Below are 24,531 nucleotides of genomic sequence, written 5' to 3' on the forward strand. Positions count from 1 at the left end.
ATAGGATTGATTGAGATATATATATATATATATATATATATATATATATATATATATATATATATATATATATATATATATATATATATATACACAGTCCTATGAAAAAGTTTGGGCACCCCTATTAATCTTAATCATTTTTTGTTCTAAATATTTTGGTGTTTGCAACAGCCATTTCAGTTTGATATATCTAATAACTGATGGACACAGTAATATTTCAGGATTGAAATGAGGTTTATTGTACTAACAGAAAATGTGCAATATGCATTAAACCAAAATTTGACCGGTGCAAAAGTATAGGCACCCTTATCATTTTATTGATTTGAATTCCCCTACTTTTTACTGACTTACTGAAGCACAAAATTGGTTTTGTAACCTCAGTGAGCTTTGAACTTCATAGCCAGATGTATCCAATCATAAGAAAAGGTATTTAAGGTGGCCAATTGCAAGTTGATCTCCTATTTGAATCTCCTCTGAAGAGTGGCATCATGGGCTACTCAAAACAACTCTCAAATGATCTGAAAACAAAGATTGTTCAACATAGTTGTTCAGGGGAAGGATACAAAACGTTGTCTCAGAGATTTAACCTGTCAGTTTCCACTGTGAGGAACATAGTAAGGAAATGGAAGACCACAGGGACAGTTCTTGTTAAGCCCAGAAGTGGCAGGCCAAGAAAAATATCAGAAAGGCAGAGAAGAAGAATGGTGAGAACAGTCAAGGACAATCCACAGACCACCTCCAAAGAGCTGCAGCATCATCTTGCTGCAGATGGTGTCACTGTGCATCGGTCAACTATACAGCGCACTTTGCACAAATAGAAGCTGTATGGGAGAGTGATGAGAAAGAAGCCGTTTCTGCACGTACGCCACAAATAGAGTTGCCTGAGGTATGAAAAAGCACATTTGGACAAGGCAGCTTCATTTTGGAAACAAAAATTGAGTTGTTTGGTTATAAAAAAAAGGCGTTATGCATGGCGTCCAAAAAGAAACAGCATTCCAAGAAAAACACATGCTACCCACTGTAAAATTTGGTGGAGGTTCCATCATGCTTTGGGGCTGTGTGGCCAATGCCGGCATCGGGAATCTTGTTAAAGTTGAGAGTCGCATGGATTCCACTCAGTATCAGCAGATTCTTGAGAATAATGTTCAAGAATCAGTGACGAAGTTGAAGTTACGCCGGGGATGGATATTTCAGCAAGACAATGATCCAAAACACCGCTCCAAATCCTCAGGCATTCATGCAGAGGAACAATTACAATGTTCTGGAATGGCCATCCCAGTCCCCAGACCTGAATATCATTGAACATCTGTGGGATGATTTGAAGCGGGCTGTCCATGCTCGGCGACCATCTAACTGAACTGAACGCGAATTGTTTGTCCAAAATACCTTTATCCAGGATCCAGGAACTGATTAAAAGCTACAGGAAGCGACTAGAGGCTGTTATCTTTGCAAAAGGAGGATCTACTAAATATTAATGTCACTTTTCTGTTGAGGTGCCCATACTTTTGCACCGGTCAAATTTTGGTTTAATGCATATTGCACATTTTCTGTTAGTACAATAAACCTCATTTCAATCCTGAAATATTACTGTGTCCATCAGTTATTAGATATATCAAACTGAAATGGCTGTTATAAACACCAAAATATTTAGAACTAAAAATGATTAAGATTAATAGGGGTGCCCAAACTTTTTCATAGGACTGTATATATATATATATATATATATATATATATATATATATATATATATATACGGAAATACACAATAATAGTGACTAGCAGATAAATTTGCCCCCTCCCCTTTAACAGTCAGCAGGATTTTCTGCATAATCCTGAAATAACGGTTTGTAGAAATCTGGTAGAACAAACAGGAGTTTAGTTCTTACAAATTTGTTCCATTTTGGCTGGAAAATGGGAGAGAAGTTGGTGCTTTAAAAGGGGCCTCGGATAAACAAAATTATGGTATGCCAGACAAAGTAGGGGAAAGTGAAGGTTCCAGCTACAGCCAGATAAATAGACCACAAGGGAGAAGATGGGATTACATAAAGTTTCTTAATATATTGCCTCCGTTTAATTAGCAATATGAAACAAAGTAGGAATGAGGAAATTACCAGAAGAATTGTTGGCATTGTTTTTCATTTTGTTGTCTATTTTCTACGTTTAGTGTACATTTACAATCAACAATGAAACATGACATCCAACCATTAATAAGAAAAGCTGCTTATAATAATAAAAGCACTTATTGCTACCTAAACTGAGGCTTCGAAGAGCAGTATATGTAGCAGCTAACCAAAGAATGTCATCTGTACTGAAAAGTAAGATGAGAAAGATTTGAACCAAATGTATGTTGCCTGGTGCAAAGACTATAGTTTTCACCAAGGACTACAGCATGGGAAGTGGCCTAGTACTATAAAATAAAGAAACTGTGTTCATCTGGCTTACTAAGGCATGTTATTCCAAATTAGTTTTACCATTAAGAAAACCTTTACAAACTAGACCTCATATTATATCATGGAAAGAAGCCAAGAGACCATTAAATCATGTGATATAGCATTAAAGGGATTTTATCATTAGAAACACTTTGTACAGTGAATACACATAGGAATAGCCTTAAAAAATTCCCTAAAATTCCTACGTAATTTGGACCCAGAGAAGAGAATCGCGCAAGAAGGCGGCAGAGGCGGTGAAGAAGATAGCCCTTCGTTGGAGAGTTTTCAAGCAGCACTGGGGACGCCCCCTGTGCTGTTGAAAACTCCCCCAGTGCTGCGAGAAAACTGACTTGCATAAAGAAAGATGATATTTCTAAGGAATGGTGCTGTGGATCAGAATATTAAAAGTAAGAAGAATAGCCTTTAAGGCTATTCCTACGTGTATTCACTGTAAAAAGGGTTTCTATTGATAGAATCCCTTTAAAAGTTGATACGATTATTGGCATTTAGAAACAGAGCATTCAATTGCCATATTAGATTAAGCAATTCCTATTTCCTACTAATAAGGGGATATTCACACACTGTGAATATGGCATGGATGGATTCTTCATGGAAAAGCTATCAGAATAGTCCCAATGGAATGGGAATAATTGTCATATGGATCTGTGGCACACCGAACTAAAGATACTTTGGAAAACTTACCCGTAGATCCTCCACTAGAAGTCCTCACCATATACAACTTGCACATTAAATCAAATATATCAGGCGGTGTTGAGCCATACACATTTTTAGTGTGAGAAAGTGATAGTAATGCAATTTAGGAATAGATCGTGCTTGCTTTAGTGGCATTACATGAACCTAAACCTGGAGCCAAGTGTCAATAACAGGGCCAGAGGATCTTTACTGCTTCTGAAAAAAAAGGATGTCAAAAAACTGATGAAAGATCCCATGAAAGAGCATCTATTTTACACAGACTTCAAAGTTTTGGTTTTATTTTTTTTTTATAAAGAAAAAATAAAAACAAAAAAACTATCCGTTTTCATACAAAACAAGCAGTCTACGTTTTCATGTGCTGTCCAGATGTATAATATCTTTTTGCAATGAAGTCTATGTAAAACGGATGCATGAGAAGCATGGTAAAAATGCTAGTGTGATGCAAACTTGGCCTGTGCCTACATTCACATGACCGTGGCGCAACCAAGGGACCCCCATTTTTAAAGATTCCTCATAGATTTCAGTCCAGTCGGGGATCCATAAAAGCTGGTAAAGAGGACATGGCCCATTAAAACAGACTTTCAACAAGAGGTTATGTGAATAGCCTCCACTCCTATATGTTGAAATTAATGCAGCAGTGTGATGGCACATTATCACTGTCGTGTCAATGTAAGCTTAGGTTGATCCCTACTGCTAGTCACGCTGTTTTAAACCTGGTGTCACTTGTACACAATATTAGCTATTGACAAGAGCCACAGAAATGGGGCCAAAGAAGCAACAATAGATAGAAAGAATAATATTTCATCTAGACAAGCAGCAGCTTCTGTGTGATACTTTAAAAAACAAGGTGTCTTCCCACGGCATACATATTTCATACCAATAGAATATGCAATATATATACAAGGCAGGAAACCCTCTTTGATACCATCTGATAAGTTATATGCATGATGAACAATTAAAATAGCAATAAAACATAACACAAATGTAAATACTGTAAAATACATACAGGCACATTAAAATAGAACACAAACAAACAGTGACCATAGCAAGTGCTGGCAAGTTAGGCATTTTACCGTCACCCATTTCCATGTGCTGCATTGCCTTCCACTCATGGGTTGTGCAAACACTCCTCTCCTGCTAGTGAATTGCTATGCTGCAGACTTCCCTCAGAACTATCTTGCTTTGATAACTTAATTTATGAGTAATTTCTATACAAAATTATATATTCACAAAAGGTCCTCACAAATTTGTACGGTTTTAGGTTTCCAGATTACAAAAAAATACACAGAAAATTATCACTTCAAAAGAAACATCAAAGACAGAATATTTTAATCTGCCAGAGTTTTTTTTTTAAAAAAAATCCTCACATTCTCTTTACAGAAATCTAAGCTAGGAACTTACTGCAAGCATTTTAAGAGTGTGAGGTATATTACCAATATACATGTTACCTTCAGGAATAAATTTTTGTTTCTCCCCAGCAGAAAAAAGGAACCTGGATCCATATATATTTACACAAGTAGTACCAGAAGCTACCTTAGTTCTTATAATAATCACATTAAAGACATAGAACACAAGTAAACATCTAAGAAAAAAGTAGGTTGTGGTATAACAAGCATTTTGTTAAGAAAAAAAGTTTAGAAGTGCATTAGTTCTGGTGAGAGATATATGAGCAACAGCTCTTACGAGAAGTAGACCCCATTCTGTAACTATGGGCTGTCCATATACTGTCATAGTCAGAGTCTTCGGAGAGGTCTGAAGGCTCCAAACGTGAAAGACTACTGCGACGACCCAAGGAGTCTAGACTTGATTGGTCATCATCAGCCAAGACGTGATTATGCATCAGGTCAGTGCCTTGCCATGCTAAGGATGATGTATGGGTGAAATGAAATGGCAATGGTGGGAGGCAAAGATGGAAGGAATGAACAAAGGAGGAGGAAGAGGAGGAGAAGAACAGGACAGGAAAAGCCACAACCAAAATCATAACATGAAAACAAAACAAAAAGCAAAAAAAGGGTGATGGGAAGAAAGGGAAAAAGAAAATATTGTTAAAAAGGAGACCAAAGCTTTGCAGATTTCATTAGTTACTATTTCATGAGATAAGACTGTGCAGCCAGAGGTAGATACAACTATTGTTAGGTGTAACTGCATTCAATGAGCCTACAGCAACTACATTCTGTCTAGGGACCCGTCTAAAGCACAATATGGTGATTTACACTACAAATCTGAAAGGTCACAAAGTTAGAAGAGAGCAGAAGATCTATCTACAAAAGATTAAAGTGTTCAAGAAAATACTGAAAGGGATTCTAGTGTAAGAGGATGGCCATTTGGGATATTTATTTAGTGTCAAGAAATTAAAAGGGTATTCATATTGCTAGGTTGTACCCCAACATTAGAACGAGAGGAGGTCTGGTTTCTTGGACTTGCCAGCAAATAAAAGGGATGGAGTTCCCTGTGGGATTTCCCATGCAGGTACGTTGAAAGCATCAGCACAACAATGTATGGACCACTAAACTGAATACAGCATCCAGTTGGTACACTGTATAGGTGACATCTTCAACCGCAGCTCTGGGCCCATTCACATCAATAGAAGCAGAACCGCTTTTGGCCATATACCTAGTATACAGCTTCTAGCAGAAAAAAACAGCTGATTGCCACAGGTCTGACATATCCTGTAGATTGGCCATCAATATCCATTTTTACTATGTCTTTGACAACTCCTTTAAGGAGTGGTGGAGATATATCCAGTGCACTACCATAAGTCAGTAAGTGATATACTGTAGATCTATGCCACAACTGAAAATGGAGTTACTATAAACCCAGCCCCATATAATAGATAGGTTCAAACAGAATATCTCCCTTGTGAACCTAAGCCTCTATTGCTGAGTGCTCGCTGGTTTTGTCAATATGCAAATTAGCTCTTAGGAGCAAAGATGGCTTTGCCACTTTCTCTCTGGAGAAACGGCAATACCATCACTGCTCCACAGCAATCTTCCCATTTATTTTTTTTTAAGTGGCAATATGTCAGCGACAACAGAGACCTTGTTTGATTCAGGCAAGCCTAACTCATCTATCAGTGGACTGGGTTTACATGCTGGGTTTTGGTGACAGACTCCTTTGTGGAAGGATTACTGTGTGATAATACACATGTTGCACATTGCTGTTTTGTGTACTCACTAGATTCAAATGAGTGGCATAGTGGTAACGTGACTGGACACAGTAGTAGCCATGATAGTAATAACATGGCTACCACTGCTGTGTAGGCAGACTTCTTAAGCAAATATTTCTTGCACTCTATTACATGGGTTGACAAATGTGTCAGTGATTATGCTGACTACATCGTCAATAATGTGACTACCGTATAACAGCATCAGAGATAGGTGTAACAGGCTGGAAAACATTTACGCCTTTAAGGAGGATGCAGAGGCATAAACCATGAAGGAAGAAAGCAAAATGGAATAGCTTGATATAAACATGATTGCTTTAGATCTGGCCTTGATACAATCATTCATTAAAATTGTATATCATCTGCAAAGCATATGGGATAAGCTGCTTGGTTGTGATACATAAGCAAATCAGCAGGAAATAGTAACAGAAAAAAAAGACTTTTCTGTTTATTGCAAAGTCATGAAGAACGAGGCTGGAAATCTGCGGTTCCTTAATATAGAGCTCTCTGCTTACCTGCTGCATAACAGTACAGAAAAGCAAACACATCCAACCTACCAGCCATAAAAAATAAACACATGCATTTAACATACTGACTGAAGGATTTCTTGATAGATTTTACTACACCAGGAGTAAAGATGAGCAAGTTCACATAAAGGAGGTTAGTATATCAATTTAATACAGAGCTGCAGACAACTAGTCAGCGGCCATCTCACATTACATAGAAGCATTTAATAGGTAATAAAGCTGTAATTTATTTAGCCTAATGAACAGACATTTGACTAAATCTGTGAACACAAAGTATCTCCAAAACTGCAACAAACACAAACACACCCTTAGGGATGCTCACACTAGTAGTGCCTGTTCCTAGCAGCCTTTACAAAATGTTAACTATGGACACTAACAGAACCATCATAAATCCATTTTAAAAAATCCCATTGATTACAATGGAATTTGATCTGTTCGTTAGTTTTCATTTTCATCAAACCAGTCAAGTCTGACAATTACACACACACTAATTTATGTTAAAGTGTTTATTTTTTTTTAAAATGATTCATTTAATAGATTGGTTAAAAAAAGAAGACACATTAACATCAGTTAGTGTTCATTGATGTCCATTACGATTGGAGGTTGTTGTTTTTTTTTCTTTCTACTAGATAAAACAGACCCCATCAGAACAGAAAACCAACGATAGTGTGAACGTCCCCTTACATGCTTCCATTAGTGGAAATATACAAAAAATTGTTCTTTTGGAAAAACTGAACTATAATATAAGCTGCTATAAAATCTAGCCAAAGAAGGTGGTGGTGGTGGGGTTATATTTAAGATTAGTAACCAGAAATATATTTGTAATAACACTAACAGGCAATATAAATATGGATTTACTGAGGGACAAAAACAAAAAGTGACTCTGGGTAATATACTCCGTATAGGCCACGGTGCACTCCAGAATGTATACTTACAGATCTTTATCTTCATTCAGTAGAAAGTGACAATAGGACAAACCAATATGAACATTCAGCATTTTTTTTAAGGAAAACAAATCCCCCTTACAACAAATACTTTACTACAAAATTAATGAAAGGGGCTAAAAACAAAACTTACTGGAATTTAGTGTTTGGCGTGTTTTGGCACTTGTACAGTAGGCTTCAATAACTTTTAAAATTTGAGCATCTTCCTCTAGTGCGGCTGTGCCTAAAAAAAGACAAAAATATGAGAAGTTTGAATGCGGTTCTCAAGACAGATTTAGAGCACACATATTTCTGCTGGAACTTGTTTGTGAAATACATGGCCAGGTTTGTGTGTAGAAGTGATGCAGATAGTGGGATTGTGATCTCTACCGTCAGGCCTCTTTCAGGAAATAGCTGTATTCATCTTTCCTGATGCTATATTGTGCCATCTTTTTGTTAATCCTCCTAGAAACCAGGATTGTGGGGTTGGGAGGCCAAACCATTGAATCAGACTCCTGGTCTGGGTTTTTCTGAAAATTTGTTCATAAATGACTGACAGCAATCCAAGTCATTAACCGCCTCCCGCTGGAGACATTTTTTCGATTTTTGTTTTTTACTCCCCACTTTGCAAAGCACACAGAGCCATATGAGCACTTAATGTTTGAGAGACTAATTATTCATCCTAATGGTACCATTTATTATTCTGTAGAATGTACTGGTAAGCTGGGGGAAAAAAATGGTGTGGAATGAGAAAATGTATACTTGTGAAACTTTACGGGCTTCGTTTTTATGGCGTTCAATGTGCAGCCAAAATGACATATCACCTGTATTCTATGTTTCAGTATGATTCAGGGTATGCCAAATTTATATAGTTTTATTTACACTTTAACCCTTTAAAAATCCAAAGCTTTGTACGAAAAAAAAAATTAATTCTTAAAGTCACCCTATTTTTACACCAATTTTTTTTTTTTATATTTCCATGTATGGGGATCCATAGGGTCTTTGTTTTTGTTGGGCCAGGTTTTTATTGCTTTGATCACTTTTTATTCAGATTTTTAAATCAGAGGCAAAATAGCAGTTTGGCACTTTTTTTGGCATATTTTTATAAATTTTTGTAAGTTTTTTTACTTATATGTTCTAGGGAAAAGGGAAGGGGTGATTTTAATTTTTAATTTATATGACAGGCCGCCATACTTAAATACATGACATCCGTTGTAATAGTATGGCAGATGTCGGGAAGGGGTTAATAAACCAGTGATTTCTATTAAAGTAAATATGTGACTACAATAATAATTTTAAATTTATTTTGAAATAATATTATAATGTATTATTAAAAGAGCTACAGCAAGTAGCTTTTTTCCTACTCCAGTCAAGATTGGACTGAACTATACAGCCCTTCTGGAAACTTTTGTAACAGACAACTGGGTATTACCCAGTTGTCAAGCTATTCATAAATTTCTAGGAGGAATAACAGGGGTATGGTACAATTCAGTTACAGGAAAAGTGCACTAGAATGGGGAATTATAAATTATAAATGACAGCAGACAAGACTACACAGTAGACAGACCATATTTAAAGGAGTCAACAGCTTGGTTTGCTTGAGTCTTCAGATCTCTTCCAAAATAGAAGATGAACATTTATTGTACCATTTTAAGTAATGAATGGATAACCAACCATTTATATGCCAAGGTATACACACATGTAATATAGTCTAGCAATAAAAGTAAAAAGCCACATTCCACTAGCAAAAAAATGCTATTCTTGTCAAAGAGCTTTTTCTGAAACATACTTTTTCTTAGTGCAAACTCTTCATCTGATGGTTTTCTTTCTGGCTTGCGCTTGGGAAGTAATTTTTTCATAGTTTTGGGGCTTTTACTGAGGTCCTATTAACAAGGAAAATTGAAAATGTGGTTAATTACAAGTAATGGATATTCTTAACAGTCCAATTTTAAAGGAATTGTACCATTACACTTATTATTGCTAGATGTCAGACAGCTGGGACCTTTAGAAATCAGAAGAGCGGAGCCCCAAAAGTAAGACCCCCAGCAATATGACATGTACTCTCTATCTTGTAGATTGGGGATAAGCGTCTCTAATGGCACAACCACTTTAAGGACCAAAAGACTTGATCAACTGGACTGGAAAACACACAAAGGAAAAACCAAACAAATGCTGGTGTACGTGTGTGTCTATATAGTACAATCATTTAAGGAACACTGCAGTTATGACCATGGTTGTAGAATTATCAGCCCTAAAGCCCCTCACTCCAGTGGAACTCTACCTCTAACTCCTGTTTTAACTACTAAGATCTACTTTAATAAAAGGAAAGGTTGCTTGATAAACTGAGTTAGGCTGCAACCATTCCTGACTGAGAAGAGGCTAGACATTTATCAGTAATAGGTCCACAGAGTGTAATGGAAATTCAAAACACAAGAACCTCTTACTTAAAGGGAACTTATGCTGTATATTGCATCTGAACACCAGGTAGCATATTATAGAACAAAAAGGGCTGAGCATTATTGATATATAGTTTTGTGGCAAACAATTCAGTCCAACTTGTATTGTATTTAGGTAAATCCCTGCTGTGTCTTTGCTTAAAGGGACTATGTCCTCAGGATGAAGCATATTACATTAGTTAGACAGGCATTACCGTATTTTACGGACTATAAGGCGCACTGGACTATAAGCCGCATTGCCCATGAGCGCCTTATAGTCTGTCTCGGTTCATATATAAGGCGCACCGGACTATAAGCCGCAGTTCGGTGCGCATTATATGTTACTGAAAGCGGCGGCAGGCAGACTTTGCCAGCGGCCGCTTAACCCCCCGCGTGCCATCCGCTTCTATTGGAAGCGCTCGGCAGCCTGAAACAGAATGTGAAACTTACCGAGCGGTGCAGGGTGGGCGGGCATTCAAGCCTCCTCTTCCTGCGATGTTCCGTCCTCCTCCTCCGCCGCTCGCTGATAATGGCCTGGGCGCATGCACAGTAGTAGAAGCATTATGATATTGCGCATGCGCCCAGGCCATTAGTTCGCGAGCGCCGGAGGAAGTGGTCAGGACATCGGAGGAAGAGGAGGCCTGAATGCCCGCCCGCCCTGCACCGCTCGGTAAGTTTCACGTTCTGTTTCAGGCCGGCGTGACAGCAGGGCTGCCGGACACTTCCCATTCATTTCTATGGGAGCCGGCATGCGAGCGCTCCCCATAGAAATAAATGGACTGCTTTTTTCCATTCATTTCTATGGGGAGCGCTCGCATGCTGGCTCCCATAGAAATGAATGGGAAGTGTCTGTCCATTCATTTCTATGGGGAGCGCTCGCATGCCGGCTCCCATAGAAATGAATGGGAAGTGTCTGTCCATTCATTTCTATGGGGAGCGCTCGCATGCCGGCTCCCATAGAAATGAATGGGAAGTGTCCGGCAGCCCTGCTGTAACGCCGGCGTGTACGGCTGTGATACACGCCGGCGTTCCGTAGTGTGAATGCACCCTTACGGTGCCTTTTATGTATGTATGGAAGCGGCACGCAGACTTTGCCGCCGCTTCCATCCATATATAAGGCGCACCGGACTATAAGCCGCACTTACGATTTCTGAGGAAATCGTAGGTTTTTATGTGCGCCTTATAGTCCGGAAAATACGGTATATTCAGCCAGACCTTGTCCGTCAATAAAATGTATGGCTCAGTTGCCAAGTTAAATGATTTTTGTACTCACTAAAAAATCCTTTTCTTGTTGTATTCATTGGGGGGGGGGGGGGGGTCGGGCACACAACACCATGGCTATAGGACTTGGCCACTAGGAATAAAGGATGTTGGCTCTGCCTCTGGGCTATATCCTCTCCACTGATACTATGCTAGTTAATTTGGACGGACAGACGGACAGGAGGGAAGGGAAGGGAGGAACAAAAACAACCAACATGTCGTGAACCAAAAATAGCCTGAGGCAGGAACAAGACAAGACAAAAAAAAAAAAAAAAAAAGAGTGAGATCTGTGTCATCCAATGAATAGAATGAGAAAAGAGTTTTATGGAAAGTACAAAAATCTACTGTATTTTTCTTGCTTATTTCAATGGGGGACACAACACCATGGGAAGTTTTAAAGCAGTCTGCACAGCCACTGCAGAACCTACAACACAAGGTGACATCAGCAGAGACCACAGAATGGATCTGGTAGAACTTGGTGAAAACTGTGGACAGAGGCCCAGGTGGAACCCTTGTAGACATGGGCAGCAGAAGCCTGATATCGAAAAGCCCAGGAGGCTCTAACAGCTCTAGTGGAATAAGCCTTCCCACAGAGAGACGACTGCCAACCCTTGAGCTGATAGACTTCCCTGATAGACCAAATCCACTTAGAGATACAAGGGCTTGGCTGCTTCCAAGGCTTCTAAGAGGCCTCAGAGAGAACAAATGAACGACAGAAGGGGTCTGAAATACACAAACAGACCACATACGTACATGCTGAAGACCCCCCCCTGAAAAAGAAAGAAATAAAAATGATGCAAGACAGAAGACCCGAGTCAGGTCATGTCTGCCTCATACGAACACTAGGCTAAAATTGATTGGTATAGTATCAGTGGAGAGGATATAGCCCAGAGGCACAGCTAACATCTTTTGTTATTCCTAGTGTCAGCCTCCTAGAGGCCAGGTCTATACACATGGTGCTGTAGCCACCAATAAAATAAGCGAGAAATTAATTTATTCCACAGTATGCAAATGAGCAGTCTGGACCATCATGAGCGGCTCAGTTACTCCAAATTGCCACACATTACCTACTCTCTTCTTGGAGAGACCAGGCCAATGAGGTATACTGAAATCTCACCTGGCCCTGTGTTCTCACATTCATGCCTGCATATTAGAGCAGTGTGAGATAACAGAGCTGCCCTCGGTACTCCAAACTGCTCTTTCGCATATTGTGGAATAAATTAATTTTTTTTTACAACAGAGACAGGAATTTCCATGGGGAAAAGGGTAATACTGTCAGGTGAGCCTGACTTCATTGACTAGCTGTGTTGCTGGTTTAATATGCTTCACTCTGATGACAGCCTCCCTTTTAAGTGTCCATTGGGAGGTCCTTTTAACAGCTACCTCTGCATGGAGTCAGAAGAGATGTCAGCTACTGAAAGAAAAACAATTTAACTAAATAAAATACAAGTTATTGAAGCTTTTACCAAAAACCTATATATTGAATTTGCACAGCTCCTCCTGTCCACACCATGCAGCCTACAGACAGACTCCCTTTCATCCTAATTCAAATGTTTAACTTTAGGTAATTCCATTTAAGGCTATATAAAGAAAAACATTATTAAACCCAGTCAGTCAGTCAGTCTCATGCTAAGGCCAGTGAATACTGCAAGTGGTAGACAAGCACAAAAGGTAGTGTGTCTAATCAGGAACAAATACATTAACTTACAGAGATTTAGGAATAAAGGCAGGACAGATGTGGAGAGAGGATCCTAAAGAGGGAAGGCACTAGACACCTTTTGTTTGCCATCAACAGCAAACAAGCTGTCATAAAGGGAACAGACCACTAGCAAGGTGGCAATGCATAATGTGCAGATCTGCTCTACATGCCATACTAAGACGACACATTGAGCCTACCCTTACCTTAAGAATACAAGACATCCCCTAATAAAGATTGAAAGAAGCAAAAACAAAGTAATGAGCAACATGCTGGCCAGACATTATTGAAAGCAGTTTCTGAATTGCAAGGTTTTTTTTTTTTTGACATTTTTGGTTCCTCAAAACATAATTTGCATTCACTCATGATAAATTATATTAATATCTACAGTTTTAGGATGTATTCAAACAGCTTTAGAAGATATCTTCTATTGGACTTACTAAAACAGAAATAAGCCATGTTCTTACAATCTAAACTAAGGTTTCCTTACCTCTTTGTAACACAGTGCCGCAGAAGGTCGAAGAGGAGGAGCAGGACGCAAGCAACTCAAGCTCCATGGCTTTGAGGTTTTTGGTGGCTCTAATGGGCTCCAGTTAATGCTGTGTGGTGTCCCGTGGTGTGAAAGGTGGGGTAACGTGTGATAGGCTGGAGTGTGAGGTGCTGGCTTGCAGTCTGAATGCTTGCTTGATGGCGTCACTGGATGTGAAGGAAGCTGAAGCCAAAATAAAAAAAACTACATTATGCTAAGACATTGTGATGAGATCTAAAGGTACCCTTTTACATAGGATTCAATAACGACAATACAATTTAAAAAACATACATAAGTCCATTTTGTGTCAGGCAAGCATCGCTTCATAATAACCATCTACATTCAGTATACAAATGAGCTCCAAAATGCTTCACACTAGGAAATACATTTATTAACCATTATGAAAATAAATCTATATTAAATAGGATATGTAAATGTAACCTTTACCTATGAATTAACATTCTTCTCACATAATTATGTAAAATTTGACGTTTAGCCAGAAACATATTAACTGAAGCAAAAAATATGTGTAAGGCAGCATAATGTATTTCAAAGAAACCGCAAGCCTCAATTCCAGCAGGGATTTCTATTAGAAAGTTTACAGCATTCAGCCCAAATAACAGTAGCGTGATTATAAAAGTGATAAAATATGCCTGGAATGGGCTCCTCATTTCAAAGAAAACCTAGTTAAAAAATAAATTAAAAAAAATTAAAAAAAAAAAAAAAGTGTTGGCTAACCAGTAGTCTATTCGAATTAAAATGTAAATACCATAAGGGAGTGTTCCTGAAAGACACAGCTGGGAAATTGAAGGTGGAGGGGGGTTCTAATCACCCAAATTATAAGGTTTTTTTCCTAATTTATTTATTCTAATGAAGTCCTTTTAAAGTGTAGGCCAAGTGCTGTATGCATTCACTATATAGACTTTCAATGGACAATCAAAATTTGCAGTCTGTAGAATTTCTACACATTCTTGCAACATATCAGTGTCAGCAAAGACATGTAACAGTGCCATGACTCCAATTTGTTGCAATGTGACGATTTGCACCAAGTAATAGAAATCCATGCCCATGATAAAATAAGATTACGGCCAGCAAATTACTATAAAGCCAAAGATGGAAGCTACCACCAGAATGCCAAACCACTGTATTAAAAAATAAATTCTACAAGTCTCTGCTATTAGCAATGGTTTCAAGGTTCTGCTACATGAAAATTTACTAATATTTTATAGATAAATCTGACTCTTACAGTATGACAGGGCACAGAGTGAGGCTTTATTGTAGGGGTGGTCATAGAGGTGAATTTTGTCTGTTTATGTAGATGGTCAACCCATTCCTGTAGATCTTGTTGGTTATTACATGATACAGTTATCCGTTCAATCATGTTACCTAGAAATAAGATATAAAAGACAGACAATGGCATTTGGGTTAAAAACATATTTCTCATTAGTGTGGTTTCTTCACAGCAGAAAATCACCCAAGTTTAACTTAAATAATTATTCAGTTGGCCTGGAATGTGCATAAACAAATAAATATTCAATATTACCAGAAATTTCATAGGCATTCTTGTGATTTTCATTGTCTTCTAGTTTTGTGATGCAAGTACCTGTCAATGGAAGTTTTCCCTGGAGAAAAAGACAAAAATGACCATCTACATTACACAAGAAGGTGTGCTTGCCATGCATAAGTATATAATTGATCCTAACTGGCATCTGGAAAGTAAAACCGTTGTTTCCTATTAAAATCAATCAAGAAATGGGGTTGGCTCGAGACAGTTTGATCTAACCTACAGATGTTCAAGTATTGACCATGTACTATTTCAAAGAAAAGCTTAATATCAGTTCATGTTCTGTGCAGCGGAATGCATATCCAGTCACAGTTAGTATTGTACTGGTTTAGTATATTTTGCATAATGTATGTAAACCCTCAAATGTACATCACCAAGGAATATACCACTATGGAATATAATGTACTGCACCATGGAATTAAAGGGATCCTATCATTTAAACACTTTTTTTTTTTCTAGTTGACACGTTGGAATAGCCTTATCAGTCGCCTCTGGCCCACTGTTCGGTAGAAATACCAGTTTTTACCGGTATGCAAATTAGTTCTTTCGCAGCACTGGGGGCGTTCCCAATGCTGCCAGAGAACTCTCTCCAGCGACGCCTTCATCTTCAACAGCAACTGCCTCTTCTGCGTCTTCTTCCGGCTGGGGGACCACACTCCGGCATCTACGCCATCGGGACGCAGGCAAGAGCCGAGTGCACAGACCAGCCAGCGTCTTTTTTTTTTTTTTTTTTTTTTAGGCCGTTACGCGGTAGCGTAGTTCTACGCTACCTGTAGTTCTACGGAGAACAGGAGTGTACTGCGCATGCAAGCGGCCTAAAAAAAAAAAAGAAAAAAAAAATGGCCGCCGGCCTGTGCACTCGGCTTTTGCCTGCTTCCCGATGGCAGAACAGACTGCGCAGGCGCCGGAGTGTGACCCCCCCCCAGCCGGAAGAAGACACAGAAGAGGCGGTTGCTGTTGAAGATGGAGGGGTCGCTGGAGAGAGTTCTCTGGCAGCATTGGGGACACTCCCAGTGCTGTCACGAGCGCTGGGGCCCACCCCTAGTGCTGCGAAAGAACTCATTTGCATACCGGTAAAAAAACGAAATTTCTACCGAACAGCGGGCCAGAGGTGACTGATAAAGGTAGGAGACAAAGAGCCTTTAAGGCTATTCCGACAGGTCAACCAGAAAAAAAAAAAAAAAGTGTTTAAATGATAGGTTCCCTTTAATATAATGTGTGCTGTTCGGCTCATATTTATTAAATGTCCTGTATTACTAATTCCTTCTCATGTTATTACAATGCATTGTTGTTGCTGCCATCTGCTGGTCAGAATTTGCATGCTGCATGCCCTTGCCCTCGTTAATAAAGTTTTTTTCTCTCTGGGCTTGGTTTTAGGAAAGCCCTGGTCCATGTCACTCCCTGCAGCCATTTTAGCTCTTCATAGCTGTATGACAGGACTTGCTAATACTTGGGCTTGTCAAGGCATCAGTTAGCCTCAGGAAAGACACCAACAGGACTGCAGCAATACCACTACTACTAAGGCTACTACAGAAATGTTTTATCGCTTGTCGCTGTTCTTGGGTCAAATAAACCCACGGTGGTTCATATCATCGTGTCTACGTTTGAATCTATCTATCCTGAGCTCCTGCCAGTCCGGTCTGCTCCACTGCTTGGATACGAAGGTAGGAGAGTCACATTAGTTACACCTTCATTCGCCTTCATGTGGGGACAGAACATAATGTACAGCACAACGGAATTGATGGTGTTCTATAAATAAATCTATTGCTCCCTCTAAGTAGACATTTTGGCCAAGGAAAAGGCCGGCGGATATTGTTTTTTTTTTTTTTTTTTTTTTAACAATAAGACTATAGATGAAGTCTTGAGAATTGCCCACCCTACTCATAATTTCCAGAAATATTTAAGTGCATATTGTAATAAAGATAGTTTTTGCCATCTCCTTGTTTTAACTGTTTGCATACTGTCTCTTCTCACTTCCGGTATTTCTCCTCCCCCTCACATTTTTATTTTATGATGAAATGCTCTTTAACACACCACTGACACAAAAACAGGAATCCCAAGGGCATTTTAAGCGCCCATTCTTTGCTTTGGGCAATCCATGTTTGTTAGAAGGGACCATGTGATCATAAATTACGGCTGATTACTATGATCAGTTTATTAAGTAACATGGCTGCAAGGGTTAAGGGGTATTGAAGTATGAAATCTTTATTTTACTGATTTCATTTAAAAAAAAATTTAAAAAAATTTCAACTTAAGACAACAAAAACTGCAAAGATGTTGCTACGTCTGCTGTAGTCAAATGAATGGGTTTGAAAAGTGTATGGCCTTGAGCGCCGGTGAGTGTTTTTTGCTCTCCGCGGCAAAACTTTTTTTTTTTTAACCAGACACAAACTCGGAACATGCAAGACTTTGTGACCAGTTATATAGAATAAAAAATCTAGTGCTTTATCAGTAGATTTTCAATAATGACTGAGCTAAAGATGCATACAAACAACCCTTTTCACATAATTTACTGCCCAGTCGGCATATGGCACACCCTGAACTCATTGACGCCAACCTAGATACATTAAGTTGATGCTTGTTAAACCTGACTAGTGCAAGATATGGAAATCATATGGTCTCTACTCAGATGGGCATGAGAGGTGGGGAGACAATGGGCAATACTATTTATACTACTACTGTTAATACGGTTATGTTGTGGGGGGAAATAGGAAAGTAAAGAAAAAAAAAAAAAACACTATCATAAATATATATATATATATATATATATATATATATATATATATATATATTTATTTATTTATAGTGGCCACTAGAACACAGATTTAGCTGGGTAGACAGAACTAACAGGGAATGAATAGTTATTATAGATTTGATCTGCAGTAGAATAAAGGACTACAAACTGGGCCTTTAGTTTATAAGGTAGCAAATAGATAGACTTACCTGATAAATAAAACCACTCATTCTGGGACTGGCAGAAAGCATTAATAATACATTGGGAAAGAGTAGGAGATACCTCTCATTCTTTTCCTTTAGAAAAAAAAAAAAAAAAAATAGATGAGCAGTTAGTATCACGTAGTGTGCATGTTCTGTATACCAAGTGTAAGCAGCAAGACACACAACAGGCTGTAGTGTCAATGGGTCATGAATAAGCATAACCAGTCACTGTGGTAAATCTTGTGCATTTTCAGCCTGCTGCTAAAGTTCTATCTACCTTAAAAAGAAAAAGTCAGTCTACTACCTCGAAAATATAATTGAAATATTCAAGTACATATTACTACATCTTGGCTAAAATGCAAACTCAAACAATACAGCAGGCTGCTAAGACATATGCAAATATTTATAGATTTATTCTTCTAAAGTACATTATTGCCATATTTACTATAGATAAATCCTCGATCTAAACCTACAAAAAGAACTCAAGTAGAAAAGATTCAGCTGCAGCTTGATCTATTTAATAGCCTTTAGACATATGGGTAAAAGCACAGCCAAAATGGAGACAGCCTTTCTCCCATACGCAAAAAACTAAGTCAGACGAACACGTTCAACTATTATGAAGTAAATATGTGGGGTGTTCAGAGAACAGCAACTGACCATGATGAAACAGTAATTACATTACTTCCTCTCTGATGGCCATCACAAGAAGATCCACATTCAATCCTGAGAACAATTGTGGAATTCAAGCCCATAACTAAGCCAAGTGGTAGAAAAAGCCTTTACCTCACTTCCTGCACACTGTATCATTACTTGGGACATATATATAACTGAACCCAGAGTTTTAATATCGTCGCCTTCCCAGCCTCGTATAGCCTCATTTAGAATCTGCAGTTCCAATTCCTTTCTTTTTCTCACTTCTTGACATTGTGCCTGCAAAAAAAAAAAAAATAAGTGTCTGTAAATATTCTGAGAGACAGAGCAACACATAAATGCAACAGCCAAAACACTACACAATTTGTTACGCAGGATCATTTCATATAATGGTATAATTCACTGTTGCACAGCACCACCACTAAATTCTGCACAAAATCCATTATAATCAGCCTGCAAATGAAACTCAATTGGATGGAATCTTAACTCTCCCATAACCGTACTCACTGAGGGAGGTTTTTTTTTTTTTTTTTTTACTCATCTCTTCTGAACAGATTAAGCCCAATATAAGAGCTAATTCAGATTGCTGTGATGTGGCTTTATCAAATGTCTGCAAATGCAACTTCAAAACATGCATACCTGACCTTACAATATAGATCCATACAATGCTACTAGTTCAGATAATTAGGGATTGGGATTTGTCCATAATATGAACCATATTATACTCATTAGTGGAAAAAAAAACCCAGGGAAAAATAGATGTCAGATAGCGGCAAAGCTCTGCATACAGTTATGTGTCAGGTAGATATGTAAATGCAACATCTGTGGACAAATGTGCTTCAGGATCCCATCTCTGTATGCATCAATACCTGACCATATCATTTTTTTTTTTTTTATTAAGGCTAGGGGTGGCCCCCAAAAGGGTACTAGAGCCTCCTTTCAACTGTACAGTTTTCCCCCAATGGTCCATGGTCATGTGATATATACGCTTACATATATCATAATTACATTCATATATATATATATATATATATATATATATATATATATATATATATATATGTTCACACAATTTCTATTTGATGTCAACAAGTCCTGCTTTGTTTGTTTGTTTTTTTTTTTTGTTTTTTTTTTTAGTAGTGTTTATGCCTATTCTATGGGGCTTGATAAGTTTTGTGAGTTTTTACCTAAGGCAAACTGCTTCACATATATTACTAACCTGGCAACAGTTGAATCTGTTCCTAAAATAATATGCAGGGTAAGTCAAGAGCCAAGATCAGCAGTCAGAGGGAAGGAGGAATACTACAATCGTACACACAAAGATCTATTTTCAATGTATTTTTTTTTATATAGTTTCATATTTATCTCTGTTGAAATATGTTAAAGGAGTTGGCCAATTTCAGACCAATATTGAGACATAAACGTTATAGAATTGTACAATAAAAGGATATACAATTTTCCAATGTACTTTCTGTATCAATTCCTCGCGGTTTTCTAGATTTCGGCTTGCTGTCCTTCATTCTGTTACTACTAGTGGATAAAACACGGACCATGGTCATGTGATTTACGGTCCATAGTCATGTGATACACACAGGTGCCACTCGTTACAGTCAGCACATCTGCCTGGTAATTAGCTGTGCACCTGTGTACTCATCACATGACCATGGACCGTAAATCACATGACCATGGGCAGAGTTTTATCCACTAGAAGTAACAGAATGAAGGACAGCAAGCCGAAATCTAGAAAACCGTGAGGAATTAATACAGAAAGTATATTGGAAAATTGTAGATCATTCTATTGTACAATTATTGTATAACGTTTATTTCTCAATATTGGTCTGAAATTGGCCAACTCCTTTAACATATTTCAACAGAGATAAATATGAAACTATAAAAAAAAAAATACATTGAAAATAGATCTTTGTGTGTAGGATTGTAGTATTCCTCCTTCCCCCATAACTGCTGATCTTGGCTCTTGACTTATCCTGAATCTTATTTTAGGAACAAATTCAACTGTTGCCAGGTTAGTAATACATGTGAAGCAGTTTGCCTTAGTCTGAATGTGGCTTGATAAATTTTGTGAGTTTTTACCTGTCATAAAATAGGCATAAACACTACTAAAAAAAAACAAAAACAAAAAAAAAAACCCACAAACCAAGCATATTATTATACAAACCATAACATTTGCCTCAACATTGGTCTGAAAGTGGATAACCCTTTAACACATACATGTGTATTAATATAATTACCGAGAGGTTCTTGAAAGCAGTCATGGACTTCTGGATATCAGGCCTATCAGGATGATAATCCTGTAAAAAAAACATTAGATAGGATAATAAAATTTCACACACTTCCAGTCAAGAAATAAAAATATGAAAAATGCATTTGGAGAATTGGGAAAAACAGCATAGTAAAATTAAAGTATACTGCTGCCAATCACAAAAGCCTTTCAACAGTCAGAAAAATGTGAGGCACTAAAGCACTTGCAGGTCCATATGAACCAGTGGTCAAAGGCCCATTGTATTCTATTGTCTCCATTCGCCTTGACCTGCTTATTGCCCAAAATATCCATAAAAGTACTAGAAAATTACTAGTCACTAAGAGGAAGACGGGAGTTACAATAGCACTCAGAGCAGAGTCTTGGAACTTTGGAAAATGCCACCTGAATCAATATTTGTTGTACGTATCATCTTTATGCCACCCTAAACACATTCCTAACAGTGGCAAGGAGTGTGGTGGGCCTATCTGCCCTGTCAGATGTATAGTCATTCATGCTAGTTTATAGCAGAAATTATTCCTCAAATCTATACCCCAGCAACTCGCTCCTATAATGTCATATGAAAGAGGAGATTCTCACAGGTTGCAGTTCTATCTGGATTATTTTCAGATATACCATCAGCTGAAAACACAGTAAGAACAGGGGTATTTGTATGCTTCCCAATGCTGACTGTTTTCAACTGCAACCTTGGAATGAAAGGTGAGAATTTCCTCTTTAAGGCTAAGGCCCCACGTTGCGGAAATGCAGTTTTTTTTCTGTTGCAGATTTTGTTGTGGTTTTTTGAAACCTTTGAAAAGGAATAGGAAATATAAAGAAAGTTCTTATACTTTTCCCTTCTGCTCACTCCTGGCTTTGGCTCAAAAAAAACTAATTTTTTTTTTTTTTTTTTTTTTTTAAATAAAATTAAAAAAAACCCTGCTTTTTTGCAACGTGGGGACTTAGCCTAATACAAACACCAGAAACATATTCTAGGTTTTATAATGCCCGAGATATAATGGTTTGAAGTGACCCTACCCACCCTTATTTATCCTTGCATTACTCAGTGAGAAGCAGGGTACAACTCTAGAAGACTTAAGGGGGGGGTTTGAACAAAAGGCAGAAAAAAAGGGGCCAAAACGTTCAAGTATATTACAAAATGTATTACTGACACAAATCCAGCCAGAAAATCACAAGTTGTTAGAAGGCTTAAGTTACTTAAAACTGTTCTACATCTCACCATTCTGGAGTCATCAGCAATTCTGAGGCATCAAAACTGCTGATATTCTCCCTATAAATCCCTTACATACAAAGTGCAATATTTTCATTTTTAGAGAAGATCTGAAACGATTTAGCATGTATACAAGGGCTGTGGAGTGAGAAGGACAAAGCACTGACTCCAGCTACTGGTGCGCTTCAGATTCCTTCATTAATGGCTGACAGCCATGTTCAGAAAGAGACTAGTGACTGAATTCCCATAAAAGCATCCTAATACTTCTACAAAACCAATAATCGTATATTACTATTAAAAATAATCATTTTAATTTTGAAAGCAAAGTTGGTAATTTTTTTGTCTGACAGACTGCATTATGTACAATGGTTTTGTGGGGAACAAAAAAAAAAAAAAAAAAAGTCAGTTCCACAAAACAAAAACATCCTTCCACTTTTAGCCAAGCCAAATATGTGCTTGCAATTTTATGGAGCCATAACAGACAGTCCAATATGCAAGTCTTGTGACACATTAAACTAGGCATATATACTTCAACAGACAAATGAAGAATAAAGTGACCAAGCCCAAGCAGATCCTACAGTAACAGCAAAATGTACTCAAGAGTCTGTCTATGCCACCATTCATAGACTAGTCTGTTAACCCTTAAACACTGCTAGCAGACTAGAATATGCACATAAGTCTGGTCAAACATATAAGAAACCTGTTAGACACAACAGCTATTCTTCCAGCCTGCGCCAACAATAAGAATGCTTAGCCAAGCCCAGATATGTTCTGAATAGGAATAGAGGAATACATGACTGCCAGACACCTCCCCGAAAACAAAAGGAACAAGCGTGTATAACTGGTGACCATTTTTTGTAATATACTTTATTAAATTCCTTTTCCATTATGAAACAGACTGTAACATTCTCTTAGTAAAACCTTCTAACTAAGTGGTTACTGACGAACGTCTGTACACATTTGTATTGTGAATATGCAGAGCTGAAGTATTTACCAAAGTAGGGATAGTCGTTTCATAGGACTGCATTTTTAGTATTTATTTTACCATCTAGAAAAATTATTCTGGTATACCAAGGTTGTAGCATTAGCTACAACAGAACATGAGAAATCACTGGTTAAAAAACAGTTGGGGATTAGATCTTTAAATTTAGAATGAACTGCTACATATTAAGTCACATTCCCTAATGCTGTGATGGCGAACCTATAGCACGCGTGCGGTCACCCGGATTGCTCACTAACAGGGAGTCAGGTACAGGATTCCCTGTTTATGAGTGATCGCTGCCTTCAGTTGTTTGTGCAAATGCAAATACAGCTGAAAGCCGTCAGTGTAGGCTGCAGATCACGCGACCACGGCTTACACTGGCTGCAGAGTTTGACCTCTGCCCGGCGCAGGCGCTATGACATGAGTAATCAGTGCCCGCAGTCAAAAGGAGTTGGATGCCGGGGGCGGAATAATGAAAATATATAAAACTGGGGGTGTATTGATAGACCTATAATATTGTGTGTGGGTGCCACTGTGGGGTATATAATACAGTGTGTGTGTGTGTGGGGGGGTATATGGAGCGTATAATACTGTGCAGTGGGCCTACTGTAGAGCATATAATACTGTCTGGGGTCCCCTCACTATTTGTGTCACACAGTTTTATAGCAGACGTGATATTAGTACAGGCTGTAATAATATTGCACGGTCACTATAATACAGATCCTGTGCGATGTAAATAGTGAACATTAATTGTTCAAAAGTACTAAATGCAGAGACCTTTACATTTCAGTAAAAAGTTGTTTGAATGGGGCTTTACAGAGCTTTCAACAATACACCCAACTGTAATTTGTGGGTCCATAACTGTCGCAATTGTGGATACGCACAGTATTAAGGTTAAATTGCCGTGTTGGCACTTCGCGATAGTGTGTTTAGGGTTGCAGTTTGGGCACTTGGTCTCTAAAAAGTTTACCATCACTGCCCTAATGTGTTGTTCAATAGTGATAACTCATTCTGCTACAACTAGTACTTCAATCTCGGTTTTCTTATGATACCAGAGCCATTTTTATAGGTGGTATAAAACTGAAGATACAGCCATATGATCATCCCCTTGTAGCAAGGAGTACAGGTGTACAGTCAGGGTCTCACTGGCAGTGCTTAGTTAGAAAACGGGCTGTAAAGTTTCCAATAGCCATGATCTCTTAAAAGATCATAAAAAAAAAAATGATTTGTTAATAT

The 24,531-nt window shown here is 38.2% G+C and overlaps 1 protein-coding gene across 5 annotated transcripts in view; it reads right to left on the reverse strand.

Annotated features, from left to right (window-relative positions):
* ARHGEF7 (Rho guanine nucleotide exchange factor 7) overlaps positions 1-24,531 on the reverse strand; it is an 85,986-nt gene that overhangs the window by 14,354 nt on the left and 47,101 nt on the right. For 2 of the 5 annotated variants that reach the window (XM_075265280.1, XM_075265285.1), the window contains exons 11-20: positions 21,078-21,137; positions 18,961-19,107; positions 18,184-18,270; positions 15,220-15,298; positions 14,923-15,062; positions 13,638-13,859; positions 13,354-13,374; positions 9,546-9,639; positions 7,911-8,000; positions 4,827-5,003 (exon numbers count right to left, since the gene is read on the reverse strand). In XM_075265280.1, coding sequence (XP_075121381.1) covers positions 4,827-5,003; positions 7,911-8,000; positions 9,546-9,639; positions 13,354-13,374; positions 13,638-13,859; positions 14,923-15,062; positions 15,220-15,298; positions 18,184-18,270; positions 18,961-19,107; positions 21,078-21,137 — 1,117 coding nt within the window. The remainder of the gene's footprint in view (positions 1-4,826; positions 5,004-7,910; positions 8,001-9,545; positions 9,640-13,353; positions 13,375-13,637; positions 13,860-14,922; positions 15,063-15,219; positions 15,299-18,183; positions 18,271-18,960; positions 19,108-21,077; positions 21,138-24,531) is intronic. The other 3 variants (XM_075265281.1, XM_075265283.1, XM_075265284.1) reach the window with 3 other exon arrangements.

The sequence above is a fragment of the Leptodactylus fuscus genome, chromosome 2, assembly GCF_031893055.1.
Source record: "Leptodactylus fuscus isolate aLepFus1 chromosome 2, aLepFus1.hap2, whole genome shotgun sequence".
Classification (NCBI taxonomy): Eukaryota; Metazoa; Chordata; class Amphibia; order Anura; family Leptodactylidae; genus Leptodactylus; species Leptodactylus fuscus.